This window comes from Phoca vitulina, unplaced genomic scaffold (genome assembly GCF_004348235.1).
Source record: "Phoca vitulina isolate PV1807 unplaced genomic scaffold, GSC_HSeal_1.0 scaffold27, whole genome shotgun sequence".
Taxonomy (NCBI): Eukaryota; Metazoa; Chordata; class Mammalia; order Carnivora; family Phocidae; genus Phoca; species Phoca vitulina.
Window position 1 is genome coordinate 2,312,854 of NW_022589730.1, and position 22,261 is coordinate 2,335,114.

Genomic DNA, 22,261 nt, shown 5'->3' on the forward strand with positions numbered 1-22,261 from the left:
AAAAATGTTCCATGCAGAGGACCTACGCTATTCTTTAAAGTATTCACATACACATACACACTTCTTTCCCCAGCCCCCGGACATGAAAGCTCATGATTTCCCATCCTTTCAAAGAATTTTCTCCTCTTCTGGCTAGAGAATCAGTTGTACCATTGTAAGCGTAAATACTGCTTGTTGGAGGAATATAATTAGTGACAACCAATCCATAACCTAGAGAATTTAACATGCAAAGACTTGTATTGAGTTTTTTATCTAAAATTCGCTATTTCACATGTAATCTTGATTTGACACACGTGTACATTATGCTAAATCCTTTTTTTTAAAAAGTCTTGTTGTTTTAGTATTCTCCTAAAATATATCAAAGTCCCATAGTCTGAAAACTAGTCTTCTATGGTAAGATAATTTAATCTTTTCACCCCATTTTTTCACTGTAAACATGAATAAATATGAAATTGTCATGAAAACTACATTTGAAATTCAGCTTGTGATCATTTTAACTTCAATTTAACATTTCCAGACGAAGCAATATTTGGGATAAATGTGCATTTAACATTACTACAAATTTAATGAAAAAAGCTTTTGTTTGCGCAACCTACATCCCTGGGTATGCCCGTTCAGAAGGTTCCTTTTCCTCAAACGTTATCTGAATCAAACATCGAGTGTGCTTTCTGCACGTGGCTTACTGAATTCTGACTTCTCTCTGGCCCCAGAGAAATTATTATCTACACAGCGTCCTCACTGACTTATTTTTTAACTCTCTTTGGCTCCGTTCCATTCGAGATTCGAAGCATAGCTACTGCCCCAGGCAAGTAGATTTATAAAACTCTAACGACCAGGTTCCTTTTCAGATCTCACCTAGAGCTTCCAATCTTAGAATAGTTGCATTTGGCATTTTTCCCTGTTTTTTTTTTTTTTTTTTTTTTTTTTTTAGTTAACTCTACAAAGCATACATCACGGGATATTTTAAGGACAGCACCCACGGCTGCCACCCTGAGTCATCAGGGCACCACTGCACCTGTCTCTGGGGATAGTTAACAGACCTCATGATCACACACGGGTACAGCTCGTCCCCAGAAACCCTGTTCCTTATTTACAGGCGGGAGCAAACGTGGGCTGTGCAAATCCACTTGGCAAAGTCTTACTTCCATTTAACAGATGTATCTCTATACAAACGGCCACAAAAATTAAATTCAGGTAAAACTTTCATCGTGTGTCCGTGATCATATTTTAAAACACATAGCTTACAACATTACCTATTTTCTTAAAATTGAAGAATTAACACATACATTTTTTTTCTAAGTAAATTTGCTTCAAAATGTAGATTGCCGATATTCCTGACCATATTTATCGGTCCTGATTTCTTTCTTCTGTGAAGACTTGAACATATCTATGGAACTTTATGAAACTTTCATTTCTGTAGAGGCATAAAACTTGTTGGCATTTTCTTTTGTTTTGGAAATAAAATTTAGAAATAATCTTTCCTAGAGATTTCCTAAATGGACCAAAGCACTTTTTTTTTTTAAACCAAGTGGAATTTAATTAAAATGACATGAATTGTTGGGATCGTAAGAAGGTGCAGCCTTGCTGAGCCCCTCCCTGTGGTTTTGTGTCTGGCCCACGCGTGCGGAAACTCCACAAGCGTGTGCTAACACCCCTCTCACACGTGAGTGCAGTTGGTGGATGGCGGGGTGTCTACTCGACTTCTGTTCTCTTTAATATCATTAAGAGGCAATGCATTGCGAATGTGGCACTTGAACACTTGCTTATAGGCCTTCCTAAAATTCTCAGAGAGAAAAGCGTATATGATGGGGTTCACCGAGGAATTACTGTACGCCAGGCAGTGGGCGGCGATTCTGAAGAGGAAGGAGGCGGGGGTCAGTGGGAAATCCCCAAAGCCAGCCCAGAGATTGATGACGTGGTGCGGCAGCCAGGATATCCCAAAAACCACAACCACCACCAGAAGCGTCTGCGCGGTCTAGAAGAAGAGGAAAACAAAGGAAACATGTCAATTAGAACAGGAGAATAATTTGGAGCTTGGAACACGCTCTAAGATCGCTTTATGTATATTGCGATGGAATCAGATACTGAATCCGCTTTAAGTGTTGGCCACGACTTCATATCACAGTTTTGTTCCAAAGTTGTCCGGGATGTGGAATAACTTCATCATGTATGTGAGACGCATGTGGATTACGGGAAGCGTATTCTGGATCATGGGAATACAAATGTGCAGAGACTAAACACTGTGACTTTAAAACCACAGAGCTCTGAGCAGGGCACACGCTGAGACAGTGTCCCCCGAGACGCAGCTCAGGTGAGCGCTCAAAACCTCTCCGAACGGTGGCCTCGACGACCGTGTATTTCTTTACTTCTTCTCGTTGAACTCTGCCAAGTGAAAGACCCCAACACACTGATGCATTCCAGAGAGACATCTCAGATTCTGTCAGGGGGCCAACTAGCCCCATTGTTCGGCTTGCATGTAACCCTTCCCTCGCTGCCCCTAAATCGAAAAGAGCTAAAGGCAAAGGCAGGACCCACGTGTTTCCATTGAGATTTGTGCCAAGCAGGGGATGGAAGAAAGCCATACCTGATTAAGGACCTCAGCACAAGACGAGCCTTCCCTCCAGCTCCCTGTCTGCAGCATGCTTTGTGTGCTTGCCCATCACCTCCTCAGTGGGCTGGGCTTGAGCCTGAGGACCACCTTTCCTGTGTTTCATGGCAGCCCGTTGGGTACATGTTTGAGAAGCAACAACTAGATAGTAATGCTGGGGTTGGGTGGGAACTATCTATGGCTTCAAACAAAAGATAGTGGGCTCTTAATATATTTTAAACTAAAATACAACACAATCAGCTGGCTCCTTCCTTAAAAGGTTGTCCCTCCTGCAACATGGTGGCTCAGGAACCAAGCAGGGTCCTGACTGCTGGTGGCCTCAGCGGCACCGGGGCAGTGGCGGACGACTGGGAATGTCCTGACTGCTGGCCGTGTGTGGGAAGCAGACCCCATCAGGATCACGGGTCTGGGATGAGAACGCTGAGATTTAGAAAGGTCAAGACAGGTGCCTGGTGTTCCAGAGCCGAATGCTAAGTTAGAGTGGGAAGCCCGGTAATGTGATCCCAAACCCATGTTCTGAATGCTCAGACACAGGGAAAGAATAGCTTGCAAAATCTGCCTAGTCACCATCAACCCCATCTCCCACTCTGCGCCCCTCCCCGAGCTCCCGGGAAACCAGAGCGTCAGGGCACTTGGGCGGACAATCAAAGCCTCAGAAGACAGCGGTCACCTGGACCTCCAACGGAACCATGCACGGAAATGTCCCCAGCCCCCTGTGCTCGACTGCTCCAGCTCCCAGGTCACCACCGTCAGGGAAGGGGATCTGGAGGATATGAGAGATGCAGGCTCAGAGCCCCTTGCCTGAAGGTTGGAATCTTCTCTCTCAGACTGAGCCCTGGTTGCTAGAGTTTGTGGAGTGGAAACATGGACATCCGGAGCACCGGTCCCCAGCACCTTTCCCTGACCTCCCCGCCAGAGCTTTCCCTTCTACACAGAGCAAATCCCGACCGACCAGAATGGACAGATAAGGGGAAGGAGGTTTGGGAGGACTGAAGGAGACGGAAGGAAGAAGGCTGAAGAGCACGGGGACGCTCATTCTCAGGTCCTCACATGGAGCGAGGGCAGGATGCAGGAGGTGGTTCCATGGCTAGGACATCCCTGGGAACGTACTGCCTCAAGCCCTGCCCTGCGGCCCCCTCCACCAGCCCCGTGAAAATGAGAACCCCGCTGAAGATGCCGCATCCCCAGGAGGGCAGCAGTGAGCCGCCCATGCCCACAGGACCAACGTTGGCAGCAAACCCACACGCAGCACACATCCATCAGAGACATGCGCTGGAAGGCAGACACTCCGTAACCAGGTGGAGGCAGAGATGCAGGAGGAGGGTGGGATTTCAGGGCAAGGCCAGGACAAATGCATCAGGAGGGGCAGGACATGACAGGACTGCTCACCATCACAAGGTGCTATGGATTGTGCAGAAGCCTGGGACTCACGCTAGCCATAACCTGGATGTGCAGCCTTAGAAAAATGACGTAACCTCCCTGGGCCTTGACACCCTGCCCCGGTGAAATGATTCTGACTGTGCCTCATTCATTCAATACTTAAAACAACTCAGGTAAAATCCAACAACAGGTTTTTTTATAGGGTGGCAGGATTACATATTAAAGCCGCTTACTGCATGACACACAAAGCAAACAAGAAATTTGCTCACATATATTAACAGATTGTCTGCTATCAATCCACTTATCCATTAGTATATGAGAGATTCCATTCCCAGATGATTTAATCAAAAACAATCGAGACATAATTATACCCACAAATAGAACAGAACACATCATCTTTTCTTTCTAAGACAGAGAGGACATCTCTCTACTTCACCAAATGAATACCCTCTGGATATCCCATTTCATTGCATCTTTCAGGAAGTTTCTACTAAGTGCCAAGCTTAGGACAGAAACAGACCCCAGCAGCTTATTGATAAGATCCAGTCCGTGGGGCAAAGGTAATGTGCGTGAATATGGCATATTTTATATATATGTGTATGTGTTTGCAGTTCATCCCAAATTTACCTCTCAATTTTTAGTGATTCCCCTGATCTTCTCAGAACCATGAACAAGGCTCTTTTCTTGGTCTCCCCAGAGCATTGAATATGAGAGGACTACAATTTACAATAGATGTCGGGACAGAACACTTGCGTCCTTGATCATCATAAATATGCTGCGCAAAAAGGTGCTGTGCGATGTTATGACTACCATTTGTGGGTGAAAATGTCTGGCTATATCTCCTCCCTAAACATCTTGTCCAATACTCTTATTCTACTTTCTAAAATCAGAGATTCTATAGGTATCATGTAAGAGTTAGATTAATCCTGATTTGTAACATAGTTTTTCTCAAAATGTGAACTGTAATAAATACCAGGGTGTTAGATGCCTTAATATGACTCGCGAGAAGCTTGTTCAGGATTCACAGGACGAGAAAGACAAAAGTGGGTAGAAGTCCCTTCGGGGCCCCTCCCCCATTTCCCCTGAGGACCAGTGTCAGCACAAGTCAAAGAGGAAGAGAGGACAATGCATCTGATCTTGGGGCTTAGGAGAGAGATTAAAGTAACATCTCTGAAAAGACAGTTAAGCCAGAGCCTCCTAGAATCATATCAACGATGATAAATACACAATAAGATGGTTTTGTACAAATTATGGACATCAGGAACTCTACCCTCTGTCCCAATCAACCTAGAACACATCTCCTAAAGAGAATCCAAAAATCTACCTGTTTCCTCACCTCTCCAAACCTCCGTCTTAAGTTTTCATGCAGCATCTGGTCACCTGTGACGCCCTCAGAAGCTGACTTCCCATCCCCACCCTGTGCCTCACGGGCAGAGGTCCTTTTCAGATGTCTGTACCAAAGAACCTAAATGCCACAGGCAGTGGTGGATATAAGGATAATTAGGAATAAAAACGAACTAAGCTCTGAAATGTGACATATAGAATATATATTTGTGAATATTACCTTTTTCTTCGATGCTTCTGACTTCTTCGACATGTTCTTCAATTTTTTATGCAAATGATTCAGGACCTGGAAAACACAGACTAATAAAACCGTTTGCCTCTTGCTCACAGTTCCTTGTCTGATTTGCACTGACAATTCTTGACACTCTGACCTGGTAATCACATTACTTATAAAATCATTCAAATTGAAATGCACCTAAGGTGCCAAAGTAATAAGGAATATGAACTGCCAACTGCAACTGTTTAACGTTTAGGAGTATCCAGGGACGGTTGTGGTCACAGCATCTATTTGCAGAGAAACTGGGGTGTGTGGCTCTGGAGTTTTGTCCAGAAAGTGTCACACTGCTACCCATTTATGGGTCCTTACTTGTCTACCTTCCACCTCAGTTTCCCCAAGATTCCACATTTTAACAATCACCAGGTCCCTGCTGTATGTAGGGCGTGATGCCAAATCCTAGAAACGTGGAAAAACCAGAGGTCTCCCTCCAGTGCACCGTCCAGTGGGGAAAGCAAGCAAGTGAGCAAATCAAGATGATGTAATCAGAGTTCTCCAGTGCAGCCGAAGTTTGCTTCAACTTATTCCTTCTGTTTTCCTGTTGTGGGCTCCTTACAGCAAATTCCCACCCACCTGCTTTCCTTGAGTTCTTTATTCTAATTCTACCTACTGTTCCATGAGTTTAGACAACTCACATGTGGGGGACTCAGGCTCTCTGGGGATTTATAGACGGTTTAGCAAGGTTTTACAATTAACATCCCTGTCAGAGGATCTCCTGAGAGATACTAGCTCTGTTCATTAGCGAAACTATTTCTGCCTTCTCTTGCCAGTGTGATACTCAGGAGAAAGGATGTGAAACATTTGGGTTATATGTAGGAATTTACAACATAAGCTCAGTCTTACACAACAGAGCCCACCCTGCAGACTTGTACTGGGGTTCATTTTTATATACCATCTGAGTGAACACCTAAGGAAAAATTAGCCTCTGGATGACTAAGGGCTTTGGGTTGTCTGCAGTTTGCCAAATGAGGCTCTGAGAGAACTAGAAACTGCTTTCCAGACACTTTTTTGTTTCCCTCTAGCACCTCAGCATGGAAATAATGCAATCAATTTGGACTCACTGCAAAAGTCTGCTGCACTCAGCTAGATGCAGGACTTCTGGAGTGATCAGTTATACCCTAATTAAGAAACTACAGGATTTATTTACCAACTTCATGAGCTCTAAGCAAGTTGAGCAGACATCACGGGGGTGTGAATTTCTGACACCAAATTCTCAGCCCTACCGAACTACTTCTCCCTTCGTACAGTGGCTTAGCATCATCTCCAACAAGACGAGTCTTTCACTTGGTACAGTAACATTTAGGATTGCTTTCAATACATTGACGATAGATTAGTTAACTGTTCTGCCAACAGAAATTAGGGTTCCAGGAACTGAATGTAAGAGAAAAACAGAAGAAGAGCTTTTGCAGGATCTTGTCTAGGGAGGACGGGCCGTGTGAGTTTCCTTGTTGGCAGCTTCCCCAGCAAGAGACCACAGGAGGACACCGGTCATTGAGGACAAGGGACAAGAAGAGAGAAGAGAGGACAGGCCGCACAACAAAATCAGAAAGGGACATCTGGAGAGGAGGCCAAACAGAAAAGTGAAATATTATCTGCTTCATAATGCTGCCCGAGGGTCTGTTCACTCCTTCAACAAACTCAATGCATCACATCTCAGGGACTTCAAGCCACCAGTGGAATGTTGAGTGGTCAACAGAGAAAATACCCACGCATAGTGTTCTTCGCTGTTTCCCTTCAATAGCTCAAACTACGAGCACACATTGATATATTATAATGCATATATTGATATATATTTGATGAGATCTTGCCATCAAAGGTATCATGATGGGTTGTAACTGCATTTCTGTAAAGGATGATGATGGCATGATGGTGTCACTCTGTGGTTCTATACACTTAGCAGTGTGTGGGAGGCATACACTCAAACCTGAGCCAAGGTCACCTTGGGCATCAGATGTCTCTGGGGATGTGGGAGAATTTGGCAGGTGGGCACATGAAGAGTTTACCCTCATGTCAGATAGTGGATGGTCCCAAACAAGAAGTCCCTCCAGGGAAAGAGAGCAAGGGGCCAGCCCCATGCAAAAAGGAGCACGACAAGCACACACCAGCCCGGGCATTCTGCGTGTTTCTCAGGGCCGGTCAGGCACAAACTTTCTACACGAAGCCATAAGGTTTGGGAAGTAGAAGGCAGCACTCGAATGCAATTCCCTTGTTGAGTTTTAAAAAAATGGAAAAAATGGAATCTCAGATGACTTTTCAGCCATTTGTGATTTTTCATCGTGGCCATCAGTCCTGGGCTTGGAGAAAGAGCTAGTCCTGGACCTAATATTCAAGAAGAATCGTTAGCTGGACAGTGTTCCTTAATGATGGAGGCAAAGAAAAGCAGCTGGAAAAAAACACTTAAGCTATTCCTCAAGCCCTGGATTGAATCTGCAAATATTAGCTTGAATGTAAAAGAAATTTCCAGTTATGCTTAAAAGCAAACTATTTCCATGTAAAAAGTATCCCAATGAGCATGCATTTGTTGAATTTTTTTAAACTATTTTGAAACTTTGCCCTATGTGTGAATTTCATAAATTCTCAGATGACAGAAATGTAGCCTAATTTTTTCTAAAATTTTGCCTTGTCATTTCCTTCGAGAACACCTGGAGACTTTTGGGAAGTGAAAGAACAGTATGCTTCAGCTCTACTTTAGGTGATTATGAATTCACCACCAAATATTTTGAGAACACTTGGAGTCCTGAGCTTCATGCCCCTAAGGCCCTTCCTCGGTGACTGGAAACTGCCTTAAAACCCTTCCTGAACCATCTACCAGCTTCATAATCTGGGTCAGTTGCTTTGCTCTTCCCAAACCCTTTCCTGGATGCTCCAGCCCACAGGCTTGTGCAGACTGAGCAAGACAGTTGCTGAGGTTGAGCACTGCACTGGTAGAACCATGTTTTGTTTTGTTTTTTTTTCTTTTGCATTTGAAGAAGGCTAAGTGAATAAACCAGCCACTTTGCAAAGAGCTAAACTACAGCTATCTTCCAAATGTCCTATCTTGCCCTATCTCTTCCGTGTATCTTTATATATAACCCTTTGAGGCAGGCCATTCTTTCAGATAATATCCAAAACTATTACCATTCAAACAGACACAACTCTACATAGATGATATGGGGCAGGGGAAAACAGAAACCAGGGGGCTTATAGTAAACACTTTTGCTGGGAAAAATATGAATTGAATGTAAGTAAGTATTGCTCTCTGTAATCTGGTTACTCATGGCCCTAGAGTCATGGCCTTATCAGAAACAGAAGGAGAGACAGAGAAAGACGAAAATAAAATGCTGGGAATTTCAAAAGTTGGCAGCAGAGATGTTTTCCTCACGGTGATGGTACTCCCAGAATATGTTGGGGAGCTGGGGTTTACCCCCAGGAATCACTGTCACGTGATTAAGCATATATTCTTACTCAAGCACAAACAAGTGTATCCAGAAAGCTGAAGACTGATCAGTATGACAGCTTCAAAATCCACTGTTATTAATGAGAGAGGATGTGAGTCTGCTGAGCTCTGCCAAGATATGTGAAGGGAGGATGGGAGCAATTTTCCTGGTAAGGAGGGAGGGGTAGCTGGGCCAGAAGTGTCAATAATGCAACTCTTGATGGGAGTTAGGGATTTAGGCCTGAATCACTTCATGCTGTCTACACAACCATTCTAAACAGAATTGAAACCCATCCATCCAAAGTTCTCTGGAGACTCAGGTCAAGATACTGTGAAGAAATATTCTTTTAGCACTCAGGTTTATCAAGCTGAAGCTTCCGGTAAAATACAGTTCAAAGTGCCTTCGCCAGGAGCAGAGGCTTCAGGGAGCAGGAAGGGGACCGGGCGACCAGCCGGCGCCCCAGGCAGGGGCAGGGGAGGGGGCGAGGGGCGGCGCTCTGGCTTACCGCGCTCCCGGGGCTCTGCAGTCCTGCAGTCTGAGCCCCAGATTGGATCCGCCGTGCTGGGTGTGGGTGGCTACAACTGAGGGCGATTCGGCTGCCAAAGGGACAAACTCAGGGTCCAGGGCTGTGGTGGTGGGAGGCCGAGGGGTGGCGGGACCTCTGGGAAGTGACCTGCAAACTTTCCCCAGCGGCTCCCAGACTCCAAGTAACTTTCCCGCGCACCCTCTCGCACACCATCCACCAGGGGAGGACAAAGGGCTGTGGGGACGGTTCTCAACCCAAGCTGCCCAGAAAACTGGAGCGGGTGAGGGCAAAGGGGCTCCGAGAGGGGCGCGGGGACACAGGAGCTACCCCGAGGCCCCGAGCCCGCCGCCCGCCTGAGCCCCCCGCCCCTGCCCGCGCCCCGGGCGCCCACCTTGGCAGAGCAGAAGCAAATGAGCAGAAGCGGCAGCAGGTAGCCAAAGACGAAGGTGCACACCACGTAGGCCTTCTTGTGGCCCTGGTTGGGCCACTGCTCCCAGCAGAAGGTCTGATTGCTGACTTCCAAGTGGAAGAGGCTGTAGTGGTAGGCCACGGGCAAGGCCATGGCGATGGACAGCGCCCAGATGAAGCCCAGGCCCAGCAGCGTGTTGCGGGACACCCGCAGGGAGGAGGAGCGCCGCAAGTGCACGATGGCCACGTAGCGGTCCACCGACATCGCGGCCAGGGTGAAGATGCTGACCAGCATGGAGACAGTGAAGAAGTAGTGGGTGAACCTGCAGATGAAGGCGCCCAGCACCCAGGTGGGCAGCGCGTACACCGTGGCCTGGAAGGGGATGCAGAAGAGCAGGTAGGCCAGGTCGGCGATGCTCAGGTTGAGGATGAACAGGTTGGTGGTGCTGCGCCGCTTGCCCGGCTTGCTGCGTGCCAGCACGGTGATCACCAGGCTGTTGCCCAGCACGCCGAACGCGAAGATCAGGCCGAAGAGCACCAGAGTGATGAAGTTCTCAACGTCGATGCCCAAGAGCGGTCTGGGCTCCGGGGCGGGGGGCTTGGGCCCGCTAGCGTTCCCCTCGCTGAGGTTCCCGGCTGCCAGCTCCATGGCCCGCGGGCGCGCGGACGCGGTGGCGGGGGTGCCCTGCTGAGGAAGAAAGCTCGGAGGAGCCAGGGGTCCCGACCCCGAGCACGCAGAGGGCGAGTTTCCGATCCTGCAGCTCCGCGATGGGCACGCACCCTGAGGCTGAGCCTACTGGCACCGGCTTTGTGCGAGGCCGCCTGCGAGGAGCCCAGATCGGGACCTGCCCGGGAATGCGTGGCAGTCCCCAGAGCGCGGGCTTCCCTCTGCCCTCTGCGCGGCCGCCCAGACCCGGGAGGAGGGACCCGCCAGGGCAGCTGCAGGGGTGGAGAGACCCCTCTGCGCCTTACCGGTTCCTGGTCCCTGCGGGCCGGGTCCCTCGTTCCCGGGCGTGGCTTCGGGCTGCACCTGTTGCTCTGAGCCGCTCCCTTCCCGCGTCGCTCCCGGAGCCCCGCCGGCGCGCAGCAGCGCCCGCCGCAGTTGTGGAGAGGGCGGCCCGCACCTCCCCGCCGCCGGCGCCTCGTCCCCCTCCCAGTTTTCCGCAGGGATTCCAAGTGATCTGCCGGGGGAGCGCTTTCTGGGCGCTCTCCCCAGGGCTGACAGAGGGGGTGCTCGGGGCCTCTGCTGCAACTGAGACGTGGAAAGCACAGCTGGCTGAAATCCGCGCCCCTGGGGGCCCCTCCAGCCCCCGGAAGTCACAGCGCGCAGAGACTGCAGGAGTCCTCAAGGGATGGGTCGCCGCCCGCCTCCTCGCAGGAATCGGACGCGCTCGCTCGCCTCTGGAGGTGCGGACCTGCGTGCGTCCCGCGAGGGCGGCAGCTGCGGGGGCAGCAGGGCCCGGGCGCCGAGCAGAGCCGAGCGCTCCAGCGCGCGGGGCGGGCAGGCGGTGCGCTGCGCAGTCTCCGCATCCGCGGGCGCCGCGCATCTTTCTTGGCTCCTGCGGCGGCTGTCCCTGAGAGCGCTCCCGGCCCCAGGGATTAAACCCCCAGAAATCAGTGACCGGCACTGCAACCTGGAGTTTTGTAAAATCCCTAATCCCACCCCCACCCTTCCCACCGCTAGGGAGGAAATAAGCAGGAAAAAACATGAAGGGCCTGTTTGAGTTTTCACTGTAAACGTCTAAAATATTAAAGGTGTGTTCACATCATCCAACTTTAGATCAGTTTTGCTTTGTGTTTCTCACCTGAGCGACATAAACAGAAGTACTGACATGACATATTTGTGAGGTGGAAAAAACATGTTTACACCAAGAAATTGAGCTGAGGATAGCGGTGAGTAAGCATCATCCTGGTGTGTAGTCTTGCTAGTTCCCAACTAGAGAGCTGAAATGGATTCATTTCTTTGCAGCGTTGATATGATGTGTCTCTATTCACTTCCAAGATCACGGTGTGTTTCCAGCCCTCTCCAAATGATGACTGAGGGTCCAGTATGTGGCAGACACAGGTCGCAGAACGTTGAGTGGGGTGGGGTGCGCCCTGTGGGTGTGACATGGAGATTACTTGGAGAACAGGCCAAGTGCAGGCACAAGGCTGAGCCTTGGGGAGTGGGGGAAGCAGGTGGTGGGGAATCCTGCTCTCATTCTGCCTCACCTGTCCCCTCTGCCTCGTTTCTAGGAAGAGGTTGAGGCAGTTCACTGAGCATCCACCGCAGAGCAAGTACTTCACCTGCACTCATTGTTTCTTCTAATATCCACACACATTTCCCAGAGGACGAAGTTGAGTTTAAGTAACTTATGTAGCAGAGTATCTTGCTAAATCAAAAAGGCTCTTACCTTCCCTGGAAAGTGCCTCCAAACCTTGTCCATCAGTTGCTTTTCTCCCCAAGGGGTTCTCTGACCTACACGTTGATGGGATCCTGCATTGGGCAGCTCCATTATATTGGAAGTCATTTGTAATCAAATTTGGGAAAGGGATGTTCTTAATTATTATGAACTATTTTCAACATGAAACAAATAAGATGAAATTATAGTGAATACCCATGGTGCCCACCATCCAGGTTAGAATAATTAAAAAAAAAGAAATCAATGGAGTTGGAACAGCTTTTATCTACTTTGCAAATCACAACCTCCACCCCCCCATCTCCAGGTAACCTAAATGTCTTGTCTGTTAGTCATTTCTTTACATATTTATGGCATATGCATAGGTTCTCACATAATATACTATGAGTTTTTAGTTTATTTTAACATTATATGGTTGGTATGATAGTACTGATTTTTCCCTTAAGGTGTAAATTGCCTGATATTGCTCTAGATACACCACCAGTCTTTGCTACTTATTGGTCTGCTATATTTTTTGCAATCTTCCCGTGTCCTGTGATTTAGGGGATATCTCTTAGAAATAGCACATAACTGGAATATTTTAAAACCCAATTTTGCAATCTCTATTTTTTAACTAGTGAGTTTAGTCTGTTTACTTCTTTTTGTTATTACTGATCTACGTGGTCTTATTTTTTGTTTTCTGTCTCCGTGCTTCTGCTTCTCCCCCATATTTTAACATCTTTTGGATTGCATTTTAACCTGTCTTTTTTTCCCATCTTAAAATGGGGGGGGAAGGAATATGATCCATTTTTATAATTTTGCTGGTTACCCTTGAGTGCCTGCTACCTGCCAGGAACTATTTTAAGTTCTGGAGTTAGAGCAATGAACAAAGCCAAGCCCCTTCTTTTATGGATTTTAAGTCTTACTATGGAGACAGGACATTAAAAAAGAAACAAAACCATAATATGCCGTGGGCGCCTGGGTGGCTCAGTTGGTTAAGCGACTGCCTTCGGCTCAGGTCATGATCCTGGAGTCCCTGGATCGAGTCCCGCATCGGGCTCCCTGCTGAGCAGGGAGCCTGCTTCTCCCTCTGACCCTCCCCCCTCTCATGTGCTCTCTCTCTCTCTCTCTCTCTCATTCTCTCTGTCTCAAATAAATAAATAAAATCTTTAAAAAAAAAAAAAAAAAAACCATAATATGCCGTATGGTAAATACTCTAAAGGAGAAGAAAACAGGACAAGCGAAAGAGAGCGATAGGAGGGTGGAATCATACAGAGGAATCAGGAAATATGTCTTCAAGAAGCTGACATATTGGCGGGAACCGGGAGGAAGTAAAGCAGAAAGCCTGCGTCTCAGTCAGTGCAGGACGCTATAACAAAATTCTCTAGACCAGGTGACTTACAAAGCGCAGACATTCATCTCAGCTGGGGAAGCTGCAGTCCGAACAGAGCAAGCCGCCTGCAGATTGGGTGTCTGGTCAGGGCCCGCCTTCTGGGTCACAGCCAGCACCTTCTCGCTGTGCCCGCAGGCAGAAGGGGCACCGGGGCTCTGGCTCTGCGGGGCCTCTTACAAGGGCCCTCATCCCATTCATGGGGCTCCACCCTCATGAACTAATCACCTCCCAAAGGGCCCACCTCCATCTGCCATCACATTGGGGGTTAGGTTTCAATATGCGAGTTTTGGGGGACACCTGGGCAGAGCCGTAGGATGAGTTATGTCCAGTTACATCCAGTTAAGTAGGAAAGGAAGAGACGTGCCATGTCCAGGCCAGCACAGGGAGAAGCCCACGCACAGTGTCCATGTTCTCTCCTCCTGCCTGTGATGGTGGAGGATGGCCTGCTGCCTGGGGCCAGCCCAGAGGGAAGCCGGCTAGATCCCGACGGATGGGAAAAGTCACCCTTTAGGGAACTGAAGTATCTACCCTTCCCGTGTCGAGTCCCTGTAGTTATTGGAATTGGTTTCTTCTATTACTGAGACCTCATTGACATGTAATGTTACGTTCACCTCAGGTGTACGACGCAATTTCCCATTTCATTGAAAGCTTATTTATGGGCTCAAGTTGCTTAAAAAAACAAAACAAAACAAAACAAAACAAAGCAAAAAACTAGTAAGGCTTTTCAGTGTAGAGTCCATGATACTGATAGAAAATAATGTCTGAAAACTGATTTTTAAAAGTGAACTTTAGGGGCGCCTGGGTGGCTCAGTTGTTAAGCATCTGCCTTTGGCTCAGGTCGTGATCCCAGGGTCCTGGGATCGAGCCCTGCATCGGACTCCCTGCTCGGCGGGAAGCCTGCTTCTCCCTCTCCCACTCCCCCTGCTTGTGTTCCCTCTCTTGCTGTGTCTCTCTCTGTCAAATAAATAAATAAAATCTTTTTTTAAAAAAAAAAAGTGAACTTTAATGCTATATGTATAATAAATATATCAGGGGAGAGAACATTAGAAAAATGCCCCTGAGGAAAGACAGTGAAAAGTTTCATGGGAACGTGAAGAAACAAGCCAAAGTTCCCATATCCACATACGTGCTATTATATGTTCCTCTGTCACAGGGGAATGTCTAGAATTGAATATGTATTTTCATGGGTTTTCACTGTTTGTCTTATGTAATCAAGGGCCACCCTGAAAAATATACTGGGGTTAGATTTATGGGCAATGGACAGAATGATCGCTCGGGCTTTGCACAGCAGGACATGAAGGAAGTGTGCGAACGTGGCTCTCGGTTCTGTAGAAGGCAGTGGGATTATCTTCCCAGTGGGAGCTCCGTCTGCCCTCCCTGCTTGCGAACCTCCACACTGGGTTCCTACCCAGCCGCCAGCCAGGCACGTGCCCCCGTCACCTCTAACTCCTCGCTCCCCAGCATCCTGGCCCTGCCGCTGGTGGGCGGCTCCAGCCCTGTTAGCTGCTTTCCTGCGACGCACCGTGTTTCTCCGTAATTGTGCGCCTTTGTCCATCTGTCTGAATATCATTTCCCCTTTTGTTCCCCGGGGGAAATTCTCGCTCATTGTTCACGCCCTGGCTACCATGCTCCCTCGTTTCTGGAGTCTTTTTGACCTTCTTCCTTAGGGCAGGTCACCCCTCTTGCTACAATCACAGAAACCCTGCCATTTAGCGCTCTCAAATCACTCAGCCAACACGTAGTAATTTTGTGTGTTGAGGGCTTGCGTTTCCCAGGCTGAAAACCCCAGAGTCTCCTCTGGGTAAATATTCAGGTCAGTTCCAGATGATTCCCTCTCCCCTCCATGGAGTGACTCTCAGCTTCTGGAAGTTTCCGGTATCAGCTCCACATCCTGCTCCCTCTGCTGAGAGGCAAACATTGTCCCCTGTGGCCACTGTGGAAACCTCTGGAACCACAGTCACTGCCCTCCTATGTCCTGGACACCCACACTCTGGGCTGCAAGAGTCAGCCAGACTTTCCTCTGGGATTTTGAGGTAACAGTGGCAGGTCCCTGTCCTCTCTGCTCCTGAGCCCCAGCCCAGCCACCTGGGGCTCTCAGCCGGACCATTTCCACTCCACAGGTGGTTTTCTTAACCTTCACTCTAGTAGCGCACATTTGGGATCTACCTGTGCCAATATGGGTGTCAGTATGGGTGCAGGGGGGTAACGTCCTCTAGAGCGAATGTGCTGGGATCCCATCCTGTAGAAATTTTACGATGTGAATACGTGTTCATCTGCCCAGCATCACTGGCATGTGCTGGAAACAATGTCTTGGCCATTCTGCAGTAATCCTGATTGATCCCTCCATGTCCTCACCCTGCTCTAGAACGAGCATCTGCCCATGCTTGGCTAATCAGAAGATTCCAGAGACTATGCTTCCTGCGGCATTTGGACTGCAGGACCTATATAAGGTGAGAACTGTCTTTCCTGCCTTGTGAAGTGAACCCCTTGAGACCGCAGATAATATAAAGGAACACAAAGCCCAGGGATGGAGAAAGAGGAGCTCGGACCACGTATCTACAGCTGTTGGATCCAGCCATGCCCAAAGACTTCTCAGTCATATGAGATAATATATTCCTTTTTTTTTTTTAAGTAAATTTGAATTCAGTTTCTGCAACCAGAAAAGGCTGAATATAGCATGGCTTCAAGAGAAATGTATATAACACCTCTCAACTACTTAGGTATTTATGCTCAGTTTGAGAAATGAGATATATATGGAAGAGAAGAAAATATAAAAGATGATATAAATTAAATGGATAGATACTTGAAACTAGTTATTTTAGTCTGTTCTCCAGATTAAAATTTTCCAGTATTTAAATTTTTTATCTTTTTCTCTTTATGCACATTTAAGGTAATCGTTATGTTTACCCTTAAGGTCTCTAAGAAATTAAGGTTCAAAGACTAGCAAGGGGTCACATCACATTTCATTTAAGAAATCATCTATCTGTAAAGAATTTTCCTTCCTGTAATGCATTTGCTCATTCCACTCATTCATTCATCCACTCACTGAAGGAAATCAGTTACATCATCATACTGGTCCTTCCCCTGGAAATTGAAAGTGGAACATTTATGCCAAGAAAGGATTATTCTCTGTGCAGTTTTTTCTAAAGAAACATTTCTTACTGAATTGTAATAAATATACAAAAACACGTGCAGATCATTCATCACAGATCAACAGATTCTCGGAAGTCCTTCCGCCCTTCATCAGAGCTGCTTTCCCGCGCCTCCTGTAAGATGCAGGTCACCATACGGGCGCTGAGAAACTGAAGACAGGAGAGGCCTGGCCTGGAGACCGAGTGCTCCTCCTTCTGCGTCCTGTGACAGAGAGAACGTGCTGGGCACAAGACAGGACGGCCGCCAACGCCCCTCACTCACCTCCTCAAAACCGAGCAAGGTGGTGTCCCCATAACTTGCACCACTGGGAGCCCGTGAGCGGGCGGCTCCCAACTTCCACGCGCCGCCCGGCCGCCGCCACTCGGCTCGTCGCCTGCTACAACTCATGGTTTCTGGCTCATCTTCCTACGCACATGATGGATGCTTTATCTTTACAATATTTGACCCTGCTTGTTCTGCACATGGTTGACTTCTTCATTTTCCTTCTTGAAAGTCAGCTTGAATTCCAGTATCTAAAAGGTGCCCTTGATGTCATCTATCCGATTTTATTCATACATTTGTTTCCTTATCCCCTCAATTCCATTCTAAGCTTTGCATTAAAACAATTGGGGGGAACGCGGTCTTTCGTATGAGGAAAAGCCTGACAGCCCAGCACTGGGGAGAAGCTTCTTCCCCTGGCCTGGAGACCCCCCACCCCACCTTGTCTCAGCCGCCCCCCTCCCTCCACCACTGCTGGCTGGCCCACCCGCGTGCGCCAGCAGAGTGTTCCAGACCGGAGGCAGGAGCAGACCACGCGGGCACGAGAGGACAGCTCTGAACCGGGCACAGCTCACCGTACCAGCAGGTGCACAAGCCTGGGGAGAGGGCGTCTCTGTGAGCCTTGACTTCCTCACCCAAGACAAGAATGACGATTTCAGGGTTGAATTTCCTTGAAATTGTCTGTCTCTCATTACGAAACCTAACCCACCAGAATACTTAATGTGTGCATAAAAGGATCTAAATAGTAAAATGTACGGACTGTGTACGGAGTTCCAGATCTTCAAATTTGTTTTCCAAGAGGAGAGACAAATGCTATTTACGGAACATAACATGTAATATAGGATTAACAAAATGAAATAAATAGCAAACCTGTGTTTGCGCTTTTAGAACCTTACAGAATAACAGAGCTTTGGAAACTTAATGAACGCCCCCTTCTGTTCTCTGTCTTGCCTCAGTCTCCCCAGCATGCACGTCTGCACACGTGGCCCAGAAAGGTTGTCTTCCACCCATGTCTGCGTGTACCAGGGAGCAGCGGGTCATATAATATCGGCATCAGAATAAAAAGCTCTACCATCCCCCTATTTTCTTATTTTCATCTGAGTTTGAAGCGAACACTGCTGTGCACTTGACCAAGCTTGCTCGAACGGGCTGCAGAGAGCCGGGGTGCTTTTCCGTCTCATACTCGGCACGTGGGGAAACACCTCCAGACTCAGAGTCTCAAAAACCCTTTTCAAAAAGCCTAAGCCCTAAAGTAACAACAACAAAATCACTGAAATTGTGGGTAAGACATAAAGGCTGACTTATCCTCCACACAAGGTCATGGGTGTGGGGCTTTTCCCTCTTTGGTGACTAAGTGGATGAGGAAGAGGGCAGCTCCGTGCATGGTGGGGTCGGGGTCAGGGGTCAGAAACTGTCCCCGCCTCCGGAAGCTTCTGTGCCCTGGGAGCCACCAGCCTATTCCGACAGGCTGTGCTCATCTTGAGAAAGTGCTCCTCAGTGCACTGGAATTGAAACAATGTAGCTGCAACGTCTAGCAAAGAAGAAACATCCAAGCCGGTGACCACAGTTGGGGATTGATGGTGATGAGCAGCCTCCAAGTTGTCCCCTTTCCTTTTGTCCTAACTTGTGGAACTACAGCCAGTATTCCAGCCCCACCCACCCATACATCCGTATCAAGGCTTCTGAAACTCATGGGTCTTCGAGAGACCCATGACCTGTCCCACAATGTCAGAAATCGTTAGCATCTCCCACCTATTGTGTCGGGAAGTCAAGACTCTGATCTTCAGCACCTTCCTGCACTCAGACCCACCTGTCCAGCTCAGGGCTGACGGTAATTAAAAAGCAGCTCCTTTCATAGCCCCAAGGACAGTTCTGAAACTCCCGCAGTTTGGTTAGGACTGAAAGCCGCCCTGGCTTACCGCCAGCTCCCGGGAGCTGTCATGTCTCCTGCCAGCCACCGATGGGGAGACAGAGCGGTGAGAAGAGGAGAGGCATCTCTGAGTCCCACCAGTGCCGCGAATGTCCCTGCTACCCTGCTATGGCCCGGAGTGCTCCCTTCCAGCGGCCGCCCAGCCGCTCCCCAGCTGCACGCAGTTTGCCAGCTTTGCTTCCAAGGCGTGCGGGTCCTTTAGAGCACGGTTCTGTCAACACTTCTGACCTCGTCCCCAGCCAGCTTTCTGCTGCCACCACACTAACCGCAAAACATCACAACTCAGAGGCTTTCTGAAAGATGCATCTTTCTCAAAAGTCAGCTTGCCCTTGTGGGTCTGGCTCTCCACGCCCTCAATCTAAGGCCCAGCTGAGAACACTCAGGGCCCACTGTCCTCCCTGCGAGGAGGAGAAGACGAGGCCGAGCCTGAGGCACGGTGAACCCGTGCAGATGTGACGCCGAAGCGGTCACATCAAGAGCCCACGGGGACAGGAGCTCTGCACGGAAGGATGCTCCCGCCGTGCAGTGGGTGCTGAGAGAGAGCACCTGTGGCACAAGAGTGAGGCCCCCCAGGCTCTCCAGTCATGAACTATGGAGGCTGGAAATACAGGCATCTGGATGAGCATCATGTTTTCATGGGTAAACTGTTGATGAATGCGAGAAGCACATTCTAAATCTGTTACTTGACATCATGACTTACCACCCGACTGTTGATTCCTTCTTCCCCTGTTTGGGGGTATCGTTCAGCTCCTGTGGTGCATGTGGTGCCCTGTTAAGGGTGGAGGAGGTGAGAGAGAAGAGGAGAGGGAGGAAGGAAGGGAGAAGGAAGAAGAGGAGATAATTTCTTGAAAATAAGCAGCCATGAGAAAGGACATGGGGGCATGGGAGTGTCAGCCTCCATATGAGGAAAAGGAGAAAGGAAGGAAAAAGGAGGTGGAGAAAACCATCATTAAAGGTAAGCACAAAGGTGAGGAGCTTAAAAGTGAGGGAGGGAATAATTTCGGTGCAAATGATGAGCAAGGAACTCTACACCATATTCACCCACAACGATAATGAATCAGCTGATAAAAAATGGTCAGAATCAACTTTTTCAGAACTCTGGAGTGTAATCAAGAGTTTAAAACAACTAGTGTGTGCTCCGTGATGAAAAGCCACTGAGTCTTGGTGAGAGAGCCATGAGGGCCACGGCCAGTCACCTGCACAGGTGGCTGGTGCCGGAGAAAGCAGCCCAGACCATACTCTCAAGGACAGTGGTTGTGCATTTCCAAGGTCAGTGGCTCCCTGAGGATCAGCTCAAGGGTTGTCCTTGTCTCATCTGCCTTGGGGCTCCCCACAGCAAATGTGGGTTCCCAGGTAGTATTTGTTGAAAGTATTTAAAGGCAAATGTATTAGTCATTGCCACATGGGGCAAAGGATAATAGTTGAGGCAAGCAAGAGGCAGACCAAGCACCTTAAAAAGGAAGATGCATGGGAGGAATAAGGACTTGGAAAATGTCCACCTATACCAGGACATCAAAGGCCATATGCATGCCTGGTGCTGGGTGGGTGCTCAGGAAAGAACAAAGACGACCCCATGGACCTCAGTCTCCATGCTGCAGAAAAGCAAGACTGCAGCAGAGTAATAGACACCCTGGCTACACATGGAGGGCTGTCCAACACAGAACCAACCTATAAGGAGTAAGAGAGTGGAATTCTTGTTGTTTGTTTGCTTGCTTGTTTTTGGTGCCAAATGTTTAAGGAAGTCGCTGTCACAACACTAGCTGTCCACTCATTAATAAAACACACACTTCAGTGGCCAAATGCAACAAAGGATACAGAGTTTACTAAGCTAGTTCAGAAACCACTAAACAAACAAGCAACATCAGAAAATGCACAACAAGGAGCAACAACAAATCCTGGAAGGGGGGGCTTCTTATTCCCACGGTTGCCTCGTTATAACATTCAAATTGTCCAGTCTTCAACAGAAAATCACAAGACATGCAAAGAAACAAAAAGTATGGTCCATTCACAGGAAAAAAAACAATTAATGGAAACTTCCACTGAGGGAGTCAAGACATTGGACTCACTAGAAAATGACTTTAAATCAATTTCTTAATTATACCGAGAGTAAGAGGAAATCACAGGGCAAGCCCTCCCCAAGTAGAGATATTGATAAACACAGAGAATGTATAAAAAGGAACCACACAGAAATTAAGAACCTGAAAATACAATAATTGGAATGAAAAATATACTAAAGGTATACAAAGTTATACAGATTGAAAAGAAAAAATAAAACTGACTTTATTCACAGATGACATGACTGTCTGTGTAGAAAATCCCTTACACACCTAAGGAACCCACAGAAAATCTCCAGAGATATAATAAGTGTGTTTAGCCAGATCACAGAATGCAAAACAAATATACAAAAGCCCATCATTTTCCTATATATCAGAAGTAAACAATTAATATTTTAAACTAAAAAAAAATACCATTTACAATAACAATTGAAAACTAAAGAATGTAAGTATAAATATAACAAAATATGTGCAGGATCTGTAATGTGGAAATTATAAAACATGAATGAACAAGTCAAAGAAAATTTAAATAAATGGAAAGATACCCCATGTTCATAAATAGGAAGATACAATATCGTCAAGATATCAGCTCTTACCAAATTGAACTATAGATTCAATGCAATGCTGCTAAAAACCCCAGCAAGCTTTTCTGTAGATATCAACTACCTGATTTTAAAACTGGTAAGGAAAGCACGGCAATAGAACAGCCATCACAGTTTGTGGGGGAAGGGAAGACAACAAATTTGGAGGACCCACAATGCCAAGTTTATGACTTACTCTGAAACTACAGGAACAAGACAGCATGGTGTAGATAAAAGAATAGACACATATGTAAATAGAATAGAATAGAGAGCCCAGAAATAGACCCATACAAATATATACTACCTGTCTTTGACAAGATGCCAAGACAATTTCAAGAAAAGGTGACACAAACATGACTCCTTGCGTGAATATTAACTCAAGATGGACAACAGACCTAAATGTGAGAGAGAAAACTAGGAAACTTCTACAAGACAAGATAGCAGAAAATCTGCATGAGCTGAGATTAGGTCAAAGGGGTGATACAAGAAAGAAAACACTTAGTAAATCAGGCTTCATTAAAATTGAAAACTTTTACTCTGCAAACATATTGTTACATG

At 47.5% G+C, this 22,261-nt stretch overlaps 1 protein-coding gene across 1 annotated transcript; it reads right to left on the reverse strand.

Annotated features, from left to right (window-relative positions):
- Positions 1 to 1,573: 1,573 nt before the first annotated feature.
- GALR1 (galanin receptor 1) lies at positions 1,574 to 10,605 on the reverse strand. The gene is made up of 3 exons (XM_032422922.1): positions 9,940 to 10,605; positions 5,553 to 5,618; positions 1,574 to 1,975 (listed from the first exon to the last, which is right to left on the reverse strand). Exons 1-3 carry the CDS (start codon positions 10,603 to 10,605, stop codon positions 1,658 to 1,660), a joined length of 1,050 nt encoding a protein of 349 aa, XP_032278813.1. The 3' UTR covers positions 1,574 to 1,657.
- Between the last annotated feature and the right edge of the window lie 11,656 nt (positions 10,606 to 22,261).